At 41.2% G+C, this 18,629-nt stretch overlaps 1 protein-coding gene across 1 annotated transcript in view; it reads left to right on the forward strand.

The window, feature by feature from the left end:
* Positions 1 to 18,629, forward strand: part of dntt (deoxynucleotidyltransferase, terminal) — a 75,661-nt gene that overhangs the window by 35,375 nt on the left and 21,657 nt on the right. The window contains exons 8-10 of the mRNA XM_086122070.1: positions 2,999 to 3,101; positions 10,185 to 10,433; positions 11,779 to 11,862. Of these exons, the coding sequence (XP_085978196.1) occupies positions 2,999 to 3,101; positions 10,185 to 10,433; positions 11,779 to 11,862 (436 nt within the window). The remainder of the gene's footprint in view (positions 1 to 2,998; positions 3,102 to 10,184; positions 10,434 to 11,778; positions 11,863 to 18,629) is intronic.

Consider the following 18,629-nt stretch of genomic DNA (forward strand, 5'->3'; position numbering starts at 1 on the left):
TTTTAGCATGTGGTGACACAGCTGACCGTAAGTGGAGGTATAGAGATTGCAAAGAAAAGGAGAGAAACACCCTCTTAGCTTCAAAGAATGGGGCTTGTGTGTGATCACACATTTTTCTGCTGACTAAAACTATATTAGTGGACGTAGCTGCATAGCTGTGCTACATACTAATAATGCACAGCTACCGTCCAGAGAGCTGCAAAGTGGAGTCTATGTGTACATGTCCTACTTCACCACCCATTCCTACGCTATGCACGCCGCACCCTGATTAGAGGTAATGCGTGTCTTAGAGAGCTATGAATGTATGCTGATCATTTCACTCTCTCTCTGTGTTTATGATTTTGCTATTCGTGGCACACATTTATGCGGCGCACTTGTGAGATTTCCCAATGAAGCCGAGTCTGCTCATCAGCTGGTGAGCTTCTCTTCTTGTTTTTTTTTAACACCCGACACGCACTGGAAATGTCGTGGAATCTTGGCTTTGCCAATTAAGAGTGCTGCAGGCTTTAGGGGAAGTTGCACATTCAGCAGATGGGAATCTGCCATGGAAATGAATGTGTCCGACAAGTCAAGTCATTAAAGTTCTATTTTCACATGCGACACCACACCCAAGCCTAAAAGTAACGGAGACACATCTGCTCTAATGGAAGAATACATTCAAGTAAGAGGGCAAATGAAATGAATGTGACAAAAGCAGCATCTGCTGAGTGTGCTTGAGAGCAAAGCACTCACAGTGTTACATGCGCCCCGCCACTAGCGCTAACCATTAACATTCACATGCCTTGGTAGAGCACTAATGGCTGTTTTCAACGACTCGGTTGCTCCTTGAATTAGCAAGGGTGAACTCTGAACCATTCCATAAAGCCATTCTGTCGTGTATTAACCACTATAGTTGTTTGGATGTTGTTTGGATGCACAGACTTCCTGTACCTTGTCTTGCAGGGATGTCAAACACATTTTTGTCGCGGGCCACATTTTAGTTACCGTTTCCCTTGGAGGGCCATTTTGATTGAAAGCATATAGAGGAGTCAAGAATAACGGTTGATTAAACTCCTGTTTAAGTTCCTATCATGTGGGGTTTGGTAACAAGTAAATGCTTAGAATATCTCTCTTATTTATAACATGTGAGAGTTAAAATTATTGGTTGACATTTTAGAAAGCATCATGGAAGTTGACATGTTTTTTATATGCTTTTGTGGGCCACATAAAATGATGTGGGGGGGGGGGGGACCTTGAGTTTGACACCTATGTTGTATTGCCATCGACTGCGCATGTGTGAGAATGTTCCTAAAATGTTTAAGGCTCCTTCCCCACGTTGCCCATGCATGGAACTCACAGTCAAATATATACAATAGAAAACGCGTATGTCTAGCTCGTCATTGAAGACATCACACATTCGTAGCCCATCTTTGCTATTTTGATGTTGTCCTCTCATGTTTCTATCATTTGGTACAAGCAGCAAATGAGATCGAACCCAGAGCCTCGCAGCATATCGTACTTCTCCCAGAGCCGTATCATCCCTGATGTTCATTGTCATTTCACTTTGCTGTTGGCCGTGACAATCGTGCTCATGTGTACAAAAGGAGCTGTGAGAATGTGCGTGTGTGCGTGTGTGTGTGTGTGTGTGTGTGTGCATAATGATGGGTATGAAATGGCACCTGGCCTATTTGGCAGCAAGCAGAAAAAGGATAGAGCTGAAGTGGAAGCCAACTTTGATACATTAGGAACCTTCTGTCAGTCACTCGTGGCCTTTGTTTGCTGTTTGTGTCAGCACTGTTCTCATTGATGACAAACTGCACTCTCTGCTGTTTTAGTGGGGCACCACAATCACAAGAACGCAATCTTCCTTTTCATCATGGCATATGAGAGCTTCAATAATGAGCCCAAAGCGAGCCAATGGCAAGAAAACACCTTTTCCTTCTCCTTTCCCATCCTTTCCTTTCAAATAAAATGCTGTGTGTTTGAAATCAACCTGGTAGACAGCAGGTTAATTTGATCCTGCTGGATCGTCAACAAAAACACTTTTTCAGAAACAAAAAGGCTGTTAGTTCATCAGAACAAGCATCTGACTTTGATATGGAACATTTAGTAGGGTCTGTCCACACGAAAATGCTTTCAGAAATGTTTTTTCATCATTTCAATAGTACGTCCTAATCGAGCCTCCATCTGGTCCCAGAGTGATTACATCCCAAAAGGGCTTTCTGGTGTCTCCATGTGGACAGCCAGTCTTTATCCGAGAGGCAGGGTACATCCTGGACAGGCCGTCTTTAAGTACCCCAGCATAGTGCAAGAAATCCAGCAGATGAATTTTTGTTTGATAAGACGCGCCCTATATACAGTACGTATGTGTTGCAGAAGTGCTTCCACACCACAGAGCAGAGGCGTCCAACGCCGGGTCCTCATGGGCAACTATTCTGCATGTTTAGCTTTCCCTCCTCTGACGCATTTGATCAGCTCATAAGCAAGCTCTGCAGGAGCCTGCTCTCGATCCTGATCTGTTGAATCAGGTGTGCCGGAGGAGTTGGTGAAAAGCTTTCAATGAGTATTTAAGTGAAGAGCGACTTAACTAACCTCAAAAGGTCACACGAGTGTTTTCAAAATATTTGTAACAGAGTGCTATGTCTGATTTGGTTTCCATTTCCATCACGGATTCTTTTAGATTTGCTTTTTGCGCAAATGCCATGTGGACATATCGGTCTTCTATTCTGCATAAGGCTTTTGCCTGATCACTTTCTTCTCAATAAACTCTGCTTGCAATTGTGTTGACAGCGAAATTGCACGATGTAAGCATGTGGGACTATATTTGGGACTAATTTTGATGACACAAAGCCAGAAATATGTTTTTTTTTCTTCAAGATTTCCCTGCAGAAGTAAAAGAGATGTCAACAGTTTTTCAACATTCAACAACACTTGAGTGGTTCAAAAAAGGCCACGTGCATTATGTAATACCTAAAATATAATTTCCAACACACAATAAACATGTGTGCGGCCTTTGCAGGGGGAAGGAATATGGCCATGATGTGGACTTCATTGTCACAACACATGAGGTGGGGAAGGAGGAATTTGTGCTACGTCACATCATCGATTGCTTCAAAAAACAAGTAAGTTCAAATATGAGTTCTTGCTCTTTTGGTGCCAGCATTCTAAAATGTTGAAATAGTTCAAAATGAACAATTTGCCGACTTGAACATTACGGATGCGGTTGAGTCACTTCATCGTATCTCAGTTTTGCAGAGGGTCTGGGTATAAAAATGAACACAATGAATTTAAATACATTTAGCAAGCAATGTGCACGTGCGGGGTGGGGGGCTGTGTGAATGGTTGTTGGTCTCTCTGTGATTGTGATTGGCCTCGTGTCAAAAACTCACCCATTGAGCCTAATGAGAAACAAACAGTGCAGAAAAATGGATCAAAAAAAGCTTCTTGACAGCGATTCCAAAATGAACTTCAAATTACTGTCATGCTACAAAAAAGACCTTCAAAGCCATTTCAAACACATGGTTTTAAAATGTGACCCCCTCACCCCTCTGTCAATTTTGGCATCCACACCTCCACATACCTAATAATAATAATAATAATAGATTTTATTTATAAGCGCCTTTCAAGACACCCAAGGACACTTTACAATAACAAAAAACACAAAACAATACGGGTTGAGCAGCGGCAGCCAAAACGCGCCAGCGTCCACTCAACCCGAAAGTCAGAAAGAAACAAGGGAGGGAGAGGGGGAGAAAAAAAACCCCACGCTCGAACTACCCTCATTTGAGGATAATTTGAGTGAGGCAAAAAACTCCTGCACAAGCATATGACAGTTACAACAGTTCACAAGACATAAACAATGAAGACGGTGAAACAAGTTATGTCCTTCAAAGGTCCAGTGTAATGACTCCTATTGCCACATACTATTAACAGCGCTCCCACCATTTGCAGTCACTTGTTCCCTACAGGCAGAGCAGGTGGGCCAAAGTTGTGAAAAGCATATCAAATGTGAATAGTAGTTGTGAACATTGAAGTGAGGTGATGACTCAAGTAGGAGTGCCGGGTGTTAAATCAAAAGTCCCAGGTGGACAGGAAAAGAAAGCGAGATACAGCTTCCAATTTTCCTCTCAGTAGGCTTGACCGGAAAGGGATTCTGCCGGCGTGGTTAACAGCCACCAAGACAGTGAGGACAGTGATTAAATAACATAATAAAGATTGACTCAGAGCAGAGTTATCTTGCCATTGAGAATTGTGTCCCTGAGGACTCGACGCAACTAATGCTCGGGACAGTCGTCCAACTTGTGGGGAGTTACAGATATCCTTGCAAAACAAATGTCATCTTCATTTTCCTGCTGATTTTGAATCCACAGGCAATGTCAGTGCCACATTCAGCAGCAGACATATGAGTCACGGATCATTGCTTCCATTCATATCATCAGCTCCTTTCAATACTGTGTAGTGTTGTTCTCCAAAGGCTGAGCCCTGTGCGCACTGCCTGCCATAATAATACGATTCCGCTTTATTGTTATGCATTTGTGCTGTCTCAATGCAGTTAGAGATTCAAGTGTTCTACCTCTGGCTGGATAAGTGATTCAAGCAGCGCTGCCCATGCAGCCGAGATCAGATTTCTCTTCTATGTCTAAATCAAATCCGAGCGGTAAAGTCTCTGGCATTTAGGGCACACGCACACATGCATGCATGCATGCACGAGCACACGCATCACTATCAAGAGTCAAAGCCCAGTTCAAAAGCTCATGGCTAAAACAAGCTAATCTGCAATTTTCAGGCAGATTTTTAGAAGTTTCCTTGCTGTGAGTGAGACAAATTATGAGATGAAATGACACTTCTATGCTTCCCTCACAACATTATGTATGTGCTGAGAATGTTGGCTGTTGTGCTCTGACCTTGCTGTCATCCAAACAAAACGGCCGGAAATAGATTTAAAAAATGGAAGTAAACATTCAGATTCCAATGCCCCCCACCCTCTACTCAAGGAAAAGCTTTTGGGGAAAGATTATCTTTGCGCCTGCGTCATTCACTGTAATTCCCTCTGCCACAAGCTTACTCTCAGATGTTTTCTGATTTACCTGCTGCTTAGGAGATGATTACAGACCGCCATTGGGCTAAACAGTCCACTGCCATACTGAGATGGTTTTATCCCTTTTCTTCCCTTACTTAAATTTATTCTTCAGTGTGTGTGTGTCAAACAGAAAGATCAAGACAGGAAGAAATCAAAGTGACTGAGACCCACACCAAAGAATATGAACTAAATGTGTTCAGGTACTGAATGGGTCATGTGACTGCTACCAGAGCCATTAATGCTTTTATCCAAAGGCATCAATACGATTAAAGGCCAAATGTAATGTACTGACAGCAGGGAGTGAAAAATCTACAAAAAAAAATAGAAGTGACCTTCATTTGTACGCTCGCAAAAAGTCTTTCAACATATCTGTCTGTCAGAAAGAACCTGTACAGACGTTGAGGTCTTTTATGCTTCTCTACTAGTCTACGACTACTCTGCTCAACACAAAGGGAATTTAAAAAATCTTTCTCCCTACCTATTGGAAGGTGAATTGTTATCTGTAATTGCAGAGAGACAGAAAGCAATCCACAGGAGCAGTCGAGGGTGACACTTGGAAATTTGACCCGCAGCTGCACAACAAATGAGTTTCTCACCATGGGTAATGAGGAGCTGTAATAGTGAGAGTAACGGCAGAATTTCGTTGCATGTCACTCTGGTCGTCAGTGTTCAAACGTCCTACATTTCTACATGATTTCTAAAACTCGGTGCTCTTTGGGAAGTGGTATGTCAGGTTGGCGCAGTTTACTTCATTCATGTGAATGTGGATGCAGTCCTAGCGTTTTAGTTTTTAAAAAGCCAAACAATCAGATGGACTGAAGTGGCTATTTTCTTGCAAGTGCTAAGTTGCAGTGTAACTGCCAAAGTGAAATGTTGCCTGAGCCTGAACAACTTTCAAGACAGATATGCCTCAAACGTTGCACAAAACACTTTGGTGTGTCTTGCAATCAGCTCAATTTTGCACCTAAAAGCATTCAATATTCTCAAAAGTTGACAGTGCGCTTTATAATCCTTATAATATATGGTCAATATTTTGATTTCTTGGATGTGGTATTTTAGAGGGTTAAAACAGTTTTCATATATAAGGTGCACCGCATTATTATAAGGCGCATAGAATAGAAGCCACAATAGTGGTTGTGGTTGTGATATGCATCCACTAGATGGAGCTCCGCTAAAGGATTACAATACAATACAATCACACTATATATCGAGCTTTCACAACCGCTGCAGCTGTAACAACCATTTAAAATAGGCCATTCATTGAAGGTGCGGCTTATACGCCAATGTGCCTTCTAGTGCGGAAAATACGGTATTTGTTTTTTCAAGCCATTGAATAGGAGAGATGAAAGTATATGGATGGATAATATTTTATATTGCATCTGGAGTTACGTAAAGGTGACTGTGATTCAAAGTATTGTTTGTTCGGAGGTAGATTATTTCACATTTTCACATTGTATAATATTACACTGTAAGAAACATCCAACAGAATCTACTCAGTAAATGTAGGGTAACAATTTGCAGCAATTTTAATTCAGCAAATTGAAACGACATATTTTGGGTAAACAGTACCTTAAAGCTATGAACTACTTTCATAAATGGAGGTAAGTTTATGTCACCTTAATTACATACCATGACTAAATTACTCATTACAATTGAGGTAAACATGCTCAAGTTTTTTTGTCTTAAGACTGCATTGCAATCAATTAATGATTATTACTCAAAATTAAATATCGTAATCGTAGCAAAATGGGCTTTTACTCACAATTGAAAGCTCATTTACCGGCCTTTTCCTTCACCTACTGATGACACAGCCTCAGGAGAAACTGAAGGGCGGTATCTTGCTCAAGGATACAATGACATGGTCACAAGGGCTGAGGATTCAACCCCCAACCTTCAGGTTGGGAGTCGATCATTCGACCACCTGAGCCATGTGGAGCTGCCAAGCTGATGTGTTGCGTGATTATATCAATTCCATTCACACCTATTTCCAGTAGCTTTACTCCTCCAGCGTACTGACATCTTATTCGGAAAGCTTCCCATTATCCAAGGAGAGGAGGTGTTGTGCACAGAATAGACTAATGATCTGCCATAGCTGAATGTAGCCTTGCCTGACTCTCGTTTTCAGCCATCCTCTCTCCTCTCCAACACTTAAATGAATCAAAAAATATTCAAAGTATTCCCACTTTTAACTTTTTAAGCGATCAATTCCCAAATAGGAAGGAAAGAAAGATGAACTCATCAACTTTCAAGATCAGGATTCAGATCATGACTATGGGATACAATTTGAAGTATGTCCACTGTAAAATAAATCAAGGCTAACTCCTGAGGTACAATCTCACCTCAATGTCAACCCCCCCAGGTTATTTATTTAGTGGCACCTTTTGCACCAGAGGGTAAGAGTGGAATGCAACCATCTTCACAAATTTATCAACGTGCATACTTTCATGTATGATTTCATCAATGCCGTTGATAGTCAATGTGAAAGGGTCACGGTTCCTTTCAACACATACCATAATCTTGTAGCATTTAATTATAAAACTAAGGTTATGCAACAATCAAAGAAAAACAGCCCTGAAGGAATTTAAAACTGGTCGCTGCTTGTGAACCACACCGGAAGCAAAGAAGATTAATTTATCGGCAGTGAGAGGAATTGAAGAATTATTAACAACATGTTGGGAATGAAAGTGGAGAAGGAAGTGGGACCAAGTATTGAACCTTTGGGAATTTGTGAAGGGTGAAAGGCTCAATTAACAACCATGAACTCTGTTAGAGAAGCTGTTAGATAAACAAGCCAAGGGGTGACCCCAACAGAATATACAATTTATATTAAGAATGACTGATCCACAAAGCCAAATGCTTTCATTTGGTGCATGAATCATGCTGCAAACTTTTTTTTTAGCCTCGGTGCATAAAGTTGCTGTCCTGCCAAAAGCATGTACTGTATGCCCATTTTTGTCATTTTAAAATCATTTTTACATTAACGGGGTGTCTGTTTTTGAAAATGGACATACGTGTTTTTCACAGCACAGCGACGAGACTATCCTTTAGAGCAGTGGTTCTTAACCTTTTTAGAGGTACCGAATCCAACCAATTCATATGCACATTCACCGAACCCCTCATTACTGAAAAATAAAATGTGATTCAAGATGTGTTCCTTCAGTTTTGCCGGTGCGAGACTAGAGTTGCTCAACTTGGCATGACCAATCATGCAGATAGGAAGCTGAGTCCCATCACATTCCGTGATGCAGGTGAATCAATGTGGTACATATTTGTCCGACCACTTTTTTATTTTTATTTTTTTTTTGCTCGACGTAGTTAGCGTGCATTAAAACATTCTAAAAAAAAAAATCACACAACATACTAGCACGACAGTCACACGTTGACTATTGAGCGAACTAAATTTCTCGCAGCACTGATTGGACAAGCAATGTAATGTAATCATCTGCAGCCAGTGATGGCCAAGCGGGCGTGTCATAACTAATTGACATGTTGAGTCAGATGTGTCGTAACCTCCATGGCAGAGTCTCCGTCGAACCCCTGAGACCGATTCATCTAACCCAGGTTAAGAACCACTGCTTTAGAGTTTCCTTCAGCACTACCAACAACCACAAAATATTTTGATCCTAAAATCGTGACAACGCTGTTGATACGAGTCTTTAAAATGCTTTGGTACGAGTCTAAAACTACTTGTTCAATCTTCACATTATTTGTGTCACTTGCGACATGAATTAATAAGGAGTTTCTCAATTATTTGAACAAGTTGCAAATGCTTTGGTAACTCCACGTGAGTATGTAAAACTCGCTGCTGTTTTGTACATTAGTGTATACGTATAGACACAATTTGGATTTGTTTGTTTCTGTTTGGCAGTGCTTTCAGTTTGAGGAACAAGACTCTTGACAGTGGAAAGATCCTGATGTGTTCATCCACACACAAAAAGAACAAGAAAACACATGATAATTTCATTTCTGGAATCAATCATCAAACATCAATTCAGATATTAAGAAGTAAAAAGTCATTGCCTTCTCAATGGTAATCGGTCAGTAAGCCTAACAGTGGCAATGGTGTTCCAGTGATTAGTCCCCCCCTGGACTGATATCCTGTCAATGACAGAGCCCATATCGAAACAGACAATTCGTTCATTCTCATGTTCACACCGTCTGAGTGTGAATTGAGCCAGGGCAGTGAACCACCACACTGACAGTGACTCCTACTTCTCGATCCATTTTCTCTCTCTCTTTCTTTCTCTCTCTCTCTCTCTCTCTCTCTCTCTCTCTCTCTCTCTCTCTCTCTCGACACACACTGACACACCTATGGACTATTTAGTCCTTTTCAATTCAACAGGCTTGTTTTTGGAATATGGGAGGAAGTCGACATTCCTGGAGAAAAGTCATTTGCAGCACGCTGACCCTTTTAAATGCCATAGATTGAATTCAAATTAGATTTTGGATGAGTGCGCAAACACTTCTGAATTAGTCTACTCTAAACCAAGGCAAGCTTGAACTTTTTAAAAAAGATGAGTACAAAAACGACTGCCACAAAGTCGAGCAAGCTCAAAGATGTATTTGCAAGCTGATCCTTTTTCAAAATAGCAGCCACAACGCACACAAATCTTGAAATTGTTCGGTGTTTACTGTCAAAGTACTGCTTTACCCTCCATCGAAATGTAACAAGAATGCAAAGTGTCGACTGAGATTCCCGTTGGTTGTGTTTAGCCAAGTCCTGCTTGGAATACAACAATAATGTCAGGCTATATTTCATTGGAGGTATTTTTGTCATTAACTGCATTAATTTGGACTTTAACCTCATTCCACCAATCACAGAGGGAATCTCACATTCCAAAATCATGCATGGCAGGCTGATTGAACACTCAAAATTGTCCCAAGGTGTGAGTGTGAGCACGGATGGTTGTTCGTCTCTGCGTGCCTTGTGATTGGCTGGCATCCCCCTGCCTACTGCCCAAAGACAGCTTATCCCTTGTGAGGATAAGCGGATAGGATCGAATGAATGAATATATATACAGTATATATACAGAATATCCCCTTGTCCTGTAACATTAGTGGCAAAAAAATAAATAAAAGTTTGTGATTTACTTTCTGACTGAATCTGCACTCCCCTTTCCTTTAGGGCATTGTTCTTTACTGTGATTACCAAGCCTCTACTTTCCACATGTCAAAGCTGCCGTGCCAGAGTTTTGAGGCGATGGACTATTATGCAAAATGTTTCCTGATCTTGCGATTGGAGGCCAGCCAGGTGGATGGAGGTCTCACCTGTGATGAGGGGGACAACAGGGGATGGAGGGCAGTGCGTGTGGACTTGGTGTCGCCACCGATGGATCGTTATGCCTTTGCTCTCTTGGGATGGACTGGCTCCACGGTATGGTACAAACAAAAAATGAAAACTAACAAAATAAAACAAGAGTCAAAATACACCTGAGACAAAATCTAAATCAATAAGCACTTTTTCCAAAAACGTTTTGACCCACTTTTGACAAAGCATCTGCCTTTTCTATGTGACAATACATATTGTTTTGTGTTTTTTGTTATTGTAAAGTGTCCTTGGGTGTCTTGAAAGGCGCTTATAAATAAAATCTATTATTATTATTATTATTGCTGGCATGAAAATAAGCGTGCCTGCCTGTATATTATCTGCAAGTTCTTGATGATGTAAAGCATTGAGAGTACTGATACATAATACAAGTAATATTTATACAACCATATTTCTTACACTACAGTGGCCCCTCGCTACTTCACGGTTGACTTTTTGCGGTTCCAGTGCATCGCGGATTTTTCAAAAGCATTCATTAAAAAAAAAAAAATAATAATTAAATTGCCGCAAAAGGTCCGCGAGAGGCAGCGAAAGTAGCAAAACAATAGCGAGTCACATAGAGCAACATATACAGTACTACATGTATATGTTTACTGTACTTATGTAACTTGTAACATAAGTGCAGTAACTTATACATCTTATACACACACACATACACGCACACACACATATATATATATATATATATATATATATATATATATATATATGTATATATATATATATCCATCCATCCATCCATTTTCCGAACCGCTTGATCCTCACTAGGGTCGCGGGGGGTGCTGGAGCCTATCCCAGCCATCTCCGGGCAGTAGGCGGGGGACACCCTGAATCAGTTGCCAGCCAATCGCAGGGCACACAGAGACGAACAACCATCCACGCCCACACTCACACCTACGGACAATTTAGAGCGTCCAATCAGCCTGCCATGCATGTTTTTGGAATGTGGGAGGAAACCGGAGCACCCGGAGAAAACCCACGCAGGCCCGGGGAGAACATGCAAACTCCACACAGGGAGGCCGGAGCTGGAATCGAACCCGGTACCTCTGCACTGTGAAGCCGACGTGCTAACCACTGGACTACCGGGCCGCCCATATATATATATATATATATATATATATTAGTATATAGCATTAAGTAATGTTAATTACTACAAACATTTACTTCTACATGCATTTATACCATTAAATTTGGCCTTATAAATATGATATATACCCATACACATGTACATATACCTGTACAGGGTGGGTACCTATTTTCCTCTTTTGTGGGAAGTCTCGGTCCCCATTAACCGCGATAAGTGAGGGATCACTATACCTTGAAAACGCAGGACATTGTGTGTGTGTTTATTTTATTTATTTTTTTTTGAATAACTTATTTTCTTTCCCCACAGCAGTTTGACAGAGACCTCAGGAGGTTTGCTCGGTTCGAGAGAAAGATGACCTTGGACAATCATACTCTTTACGACACCACCAAGGTACCGTACATGTCATAAATTCTTACAGTAATACTGGCAATATACCACCAGAAAATAATCTTTGAGTGTTCTTTGTGAATTTTGTTAAATACTCCTGTAAAATGTAGCAATTATATTCATCATATCACAGAATAAATACATATTATGTTGTGCAGCAACTTCAGAAAATCTAATAAATTTACTTTTCTCAAATCTACACGCTCTAAAAATGCAAATGTGATCAATATTGCAAAATTTGCTTAAAACAAAAACAAAAACTTGATTAAGGTTAAACAGGCTTGCAAAACAGTCACCAGCTTGAGATGCAGATTTCCTTTTGTGACTGATGTGACCAGGTGAGACTCTGGGGCCCTATTTTCGTGCCCAGCAGAAGTTTAGCACAAAGCATAATCTAACTTTGTGCATGGGTGGCATTTTCTTTCAATTGGTAGGCGACTCCTGGCCAATCGAAGGGGCCCTCATTTGCATTAAAATCAGGGTAGTCTCAGTGCATTTAGCGCTTGGGGGCTTGACATTGCAGAAATAGCAAGAGAATAGACTCTCCCAGTTCCATGCATGACACTGATGCGAGCAAAGTGCATTTATAAATGTAAACTGCAAGATATCCCCTTGGGAATTATGTAGTTGGTGATGCAATTGCAGACCGTCATGAACCCACGATGGTGTGCCTGTGTGTGAATGGCCCCACCCACCACCTCAATACTTATGGATGAGTACCGCAGACAGAATAATAATAATTTTTTTTGGGGGGGGGTATGAACCAATTCAACAGCGCGCTCTACAAAATTCACTCACACACTAAACTAAATTTGCCACAGCACAAAAACCAAGTCTCACCTGTTTTTTACTCAGAGAGCAAGGGAGCCTGTCCACCAGAATTGGGTTCTCTTTGTACAAGGCTCAAAAGAGTTAAACCCAAAGACTTGGTCAATGAAGATTTTTGGTGAAAAAATCTACATAGACCAAGTATAAAAATGTCACTTCGTTATTTGTATTTTTGACAAGTAATAAATACAAACAAAAATTAAAAGACCCATGGGACTCGAGCACACAACGAACAAAGACAGGTGGAGAGGCTGTTCTCCTAACCCGGTAACTTGTCATTTATTTTACTCTCTGGGAGGAGTGTAAAACAGATTTAGCGCAAGAAATCCAATTCACCAAATCTGCGAGAAATTGCGAAGAGAGAGTTTGTGTCCTGCATCTGAAAGGTAGTTACGAACTGCACCACTGTGCTTAACCATGATGAGTAAGCACAGACCAGATAAGAGGCGACGGGGAGTATAGATCTTTTCCATGCGTGAAAACATGAAATGCCATCAACAAAAATTATTGTGGCATATTTTGAAATGAGGCGGCCCGGTAGTCCAGTGGTTAGCACGTCGACTTCACAGTGCAGAGGTACCGGGTTCAATTCCAGCTCCGGCCTCCCTGTGTGGAGTTTGCATGTTCTCCCCGGGCCTGTGTGGGTTTTCTCCGGGTGCTCCGGTCTCCTCCCACGTTCCAAAAAAAAAACATGCATGGCAGGCTGATTGAACACACTAAATTGTCCCTAGGTGTGTGTGTGAGCGCGCATGGTTGTTCGTCTCTGTGTGCCCTGCGATTGGCTGGCAACCGATTCAGGGTGTCCCCCGCCTACTGCCCGAAGACGGCTGGGATAGGCTCTAGCACCTCCCGCGACCCTAGTGAGGATTAAGCGGTTCGGAAAATGGATGGATGGATTTTGAAATGAAATTTTATAGCTTCTGAATAATCTTGGAGCCAGTCACAAGAAGGCATGCCATATCACCCACTCCAGCTCCTTTCCTTGCATGTTGGTAATTTTAGTGCACTGGGACAATTTGTGCTGAGCTCACCCAGAGCACTTTTTTCATTTTGTGCTGTCCCAAGTTTTTAAGGCATGTTACCGCAGTATTTAAAGCACAAAATCCTCTTCTGTTTAAGGTGGTCCGCACTATTCGAAACCTGTTACCAAAAGAGTTACAATCTGTAAGCGTGAATGAAATCTTAATTTTGCACTTGCTCCTTGGCAGCTCTGTAAATGACAACAACTTTAGCAGATTACGTGCAACATGTCAACCAGTAGGGCCAGCAATCGGTTAATCCAGGGGTGGCCAACCTGCGGCTCGCGAGCCGCATGCTGCTCTTTGGCTGGTTCAATGCGGCTCTCGGGCTTTCACACAATTGTGGAAAACGCCTCGGCGATGGCGCTGCCATTCAAACAATGGTGCTTAATACACAGAACGTACTACATCAGCCAATCAGCAACGTTATTTGATTGACATAGAGAGCAACCAATCAGATAATTGAATCACCGCTTATCCGCAGACAACGGCGCTAAGTGCTAAATGCTAAGCTAGTCAGCGAATTACCTCTGTTTTTAAGGCAGGGGTGCCCAATACATCGATCGCAATAGACCAAGAGCCAGCGGACTGGTCCCAAGTCGACCGCGAGCGGTGGGAGGAAGAAATGGGAAAAAAAAAACATGTGTTGTTGTCACTTTCGGTTTCATTTACGTTCGGGCGTGTGTGCATGTGTGCGCGTGTGCGTGTGTGTGTGTGTTCATATGCTTGCACGTGCGCGATCGAGTTGATAGTGGGAGGTGGTCGCTCCAAAAGTCGATCTTTGGGCAAAAAAGTGTGTGTGTGTGTCTGTGTGTGTGTGTGTGTGTGTGTCTGAGTGTGTGTGTGTGTGTGTGTGTGGCTCTTTGCAGTAACACAGTAAAAAAAATGGCTTTTAGGCTCTGACTGGTTGGCCACCCCTGGCGTTAATCGGTTACTGAACACAAACTTTTGCGCCCCCTATTGGAGATTTTAATAAACCAGGCCCAAAGTATGCTAAATGTCATTTAAAGTCCATTGTCCCACAGGACTCTAGAAAAACCACACAAAGCACAAAGATGGCTGAAGAAGTTTCCAAAAGGCAATAATTTATGGACCAATAAGAGTATTGTAAAAACAAGCGATTGATTCCCCTCTTTTTCTGAACTCCTGAGGTAAAACGGCTCACTGTCGTGGGAATCGAAGCACTGATGACTGAAATCTGTATTTCAATTACGGTGATGAGAAGGAACATCTTAATCCCCATTTAAATAAAAGAAGCCTTTTCTGTTTAAGAATGTGATAATATGGCTAGCACATTGCCAGGCAGGATTAATCTAATCACCAAACAAAGGAGAAACTTGACTTCCTTTCAAGTGTGCGTTTCTGTCATTCCAGAAACGAAAATTAGCCCCGAAAAGCTCCCACCCTTTTATATGGACAGCACCTTCCTAAATTAGAGAGCCTATCATACTCAACTCAACTGTATTTATGAAGCACTTTAAAACAACCACTGCTTTATCCAAAGTGCTGTACATGCAGCAGAAATAATTCAATAACCAAGAAATTAATAACAAAGACAGTAGAAAGCACAAAAAGTAACACTAAAAATCAACTCTGACTTTCTTGAAACACTTAAGTTGTCCTTGAAGTTGCAGGTTTGCAATGGATTTGGTCTGAAATTTATTTTCCCTAACAACTCACGCAGAGTGCGCTCGTTAATTCTTTGACTTCTGACTTGGTTGATTCGCTAGCACCGAGAGGGTCTCCACTGTTTTTATTCATAGTTTTGGAAAATATGTCCCACAGTCGCCCACACATCCTGGAAATGTAAACAAGTAAATAAGATGTTAAGCTATAGACTCGCTTATACAGCAGACTGGAGAACAAAAATTCTTGGCACCCATCAATCTTTGAGGCAGTCATCCCTGAATCTCGTGTTGATCCTATCATTGGAAACCGTCTTTGCATCTCATCTCATTTGCGATGCGTACAACAGAGCGGCTGTTTTCAAGTGTCGAAAGACAATGGATAAAGCGTATCAGTGTGCAGATCGACATGGGCGCCATCCTGTCACTGCAAGGTCCCGTCAGCGTCTCCCTGAACACAGAGGTCAAGGTCTCGGGATCACTGGGTGGCAGTTTCATGACAGTTTTATGCACAACCAGCCAACTCAGATGGCGTTTATTAAAATGCAAGGACAAAGTCAGGCTTGTGACTGTGCAGTCATCCGTGCACTGAAATGGACAGGAGAAGTCAAACAAAAGTATATGCTTAAATTTAAACATTGTTTAAAATGGCTATTATAGATCAGACAAAACGTACAAAAAATATTAGAAAGCATTGCCCTGATAGGGGCAAATGAAAGTGGAAGAAGTTAAAGTTGGCCACCCCTTTTCTGCAAAGCATAGCTTCCATTTTTCTGCAAAGATGACGATAAGGATGAGATATTGATGCGCCTGTGAGTCTTTCTCCAATCATCTGTGGGAGACAGGTTTATATTTGATCTGGATTTTTCACAATAAACTGATTTTTATTTTGTTTTGACTTCCGTTTTTTTTTTTAATTCGTGTTCGTTTTTATTAGTCTTGACAGCAGGCTGAAGAGTTGTTATTTTTTCAAAATGTTTATTAGTTTTAGTCTTTTTAAAAAAAATAATATTTGAAGTATTTGTTGCATGCATGGTTAAACAGAAAAGGTCACTAAATATTGTGTAATAAAGAAAAGTAAACAAAAATTCCAGAGTCTGGCAATAGCCGAAATTAATACATTTAAAATGAGCAAAAAAAAGGTCTACTGCCCAGCTGCCTGTCTGTCTGCTATTCCAGCATGGTGTAACTGACCTATGACAGATCAGCATTTCAGGCACCTCTTCATTCATTGAACCATCTCCGATGTCAGTCATAGCAGCATTATTTAAATGGTAGCACTACTGATTGGTTTCAATTCATCACGTTGTTTTTAAAGTGCTCTATCAATACAGCTGAGTTGAGCCGAGTTGAGTAAAAAAAAAAAAATGTAGAATATGTAAATGTTATAGACAAGGTTTAAAAGTGCAATTGAAAGATGGGTACCTGAAGACAATTTTTTTTTTTTTTAGCATTTTGTCTTTCATTTTAGCACTTAAACCAACAGAAAATGGCAGTACTTTATCAAGCGACAAGACCATCAGAAAGCTTCAAATGTCACATTCAGTCAGGGCTGCACACTCAACTATTATTTGCTTCCTAGCACAGACCACACCACAATGAAGATCAAAACTTGCTGTTTGGCTTTGAAATACAGTATTGCAAGCCAGTGCTTCTTTTTGCTTTACATGGAAGACGGACGGGAAGGCAAAATGTTTTGTTGTTGATGTTGTTTTTGCTGGTCTACATCATCAGTTGGATCAGGGTTGTAAAATGGCATTTCTTCCTCCTATCAGCTCTCACTGACTTGAACTTTTGTGTCAAGAGAAACACAGGACTGATGTTTGACAAAAAAAGGGGGGGGGGGACTAAACTAAGATGGTCATTTAGAGCAATGTTTTTCAAACTTTTTTGAGCCAAGGCACACTTCTTTCATTGAAATAAAATCTCGCGGCACACCACTAGCTGAAAATGTGAACCCCCCCCCCCCGGCTTATTTTAACACTTAACGTGTTATATTGTTACTATAACCGTTTTTAACATTGAAGAATGACGTTATAACAGTTTGAATTGGAATCAAACGAACACAAAGAAAACAGTATTTTATCATCTTTCATATTTATTGTTTCACCGTCGTCCTGCATTCATGCGTCACAAATTCGCTTGTCTCTCGTCGAAACACAAGGCAATAGGCTAGCTGTTGCTGCTCCCTAGCAGTATGGGAGGGTACTACATGATTACTTTCTGGGCGAAAGACCGCACAGGCATACAAATTGGATATTTTCCCGCGGCACACCTGACAATGTCACACTGGTGTGTCGCAGCACACGGGTTGAAAAACACTGATTTAGAGGACTCTAATCATGTGGGTCACAGAAAGATTATAAATTGATACAAGCTGGTATCATTCTCATAAAAGGTTTAAAAAAAGAGAAGAAATAACAGCGCTTGAGTCAATCTAATGAAGTGCTGGCTCCAGGGGGAATCTTCACGAGGTGTGCAACTGGCATTCCCAGATACAATAACTTGGGGTTCATGCGCAGTAAATTGACCTTTGTGTAGGGTAAAATAAAGTTAACTGAAGACAGAAGAAATTGTGAAAAATAAGACAAATTACTAAACATAATCCGAGGATTTTTTTTTTAAATCACATCCCTAAAACCTTGAAAAACTAAATAAAATGACTATAGCCAAAGCGAAGGACATGGTCTGCCAAGCATTTTCTCCCTTGAATGAACAGCCAGCCGCATTTAACTGAGCTAAATTTGTATTACATTGACGATTTCTTTTTCCCACTTTCAAATCTTATAATCTGGCATGTTGACAGTGTATCCAAAATGTTACTGCCTGCTGCCTCAGGAAATAAGGGCTTCAGAAAGACGCTGTATCAAAAACAAATCTGTTGTCGTTGGAGGAACTTGTGAGATGTGTGAGAGTAAAGTCACACAACCATGACAGAATTTTAATCACCTGTCTTCCTGGGGTCGGATCATCAACTCAGCAAGGCAGACAAATCTCACAAGCCCGACAAAGAATTAATCAGAATTGCTAGTCACCTAAACATCGCAGTTGCATTTTTTTGTAGCCTATGTTTGTGAATCTGGGAAGCGCATGGAACATGCAAATCTGCCATTTTGGTGTTGTGAGATTGAAATTCCTACTTACTGTGGAAATTGATCATATTGTCGCTGTGGGCGCCAGGCTCACTCCCCCACACTTTGCTCAACGTTAAAGAGAAAAGGAACAATTCAATGCTTGCAACTTTTTTTGTCCTTAGTTAGATACGCCATGTGGCATGTACTCAAAACTAGCTGAATTA

The sequence above is a fragment of the Hippocampus guttulatus genome, chromosome 10 (genome assembly GCF_054856545.1).
Source record: "Hippocampus guttulatus isolate MCC_2025c chromosome 10, RoL_Hgut_1.0, whole genome shotgun sequence".
Classification (NCBI taxonomy): domain Eukaryota; kingdom Metazoa; phylum Chordata; class Actinopteri; order Syngnathiformes; family Syngnathidae; genus Hippocampus; species Hippocampus guttulatus.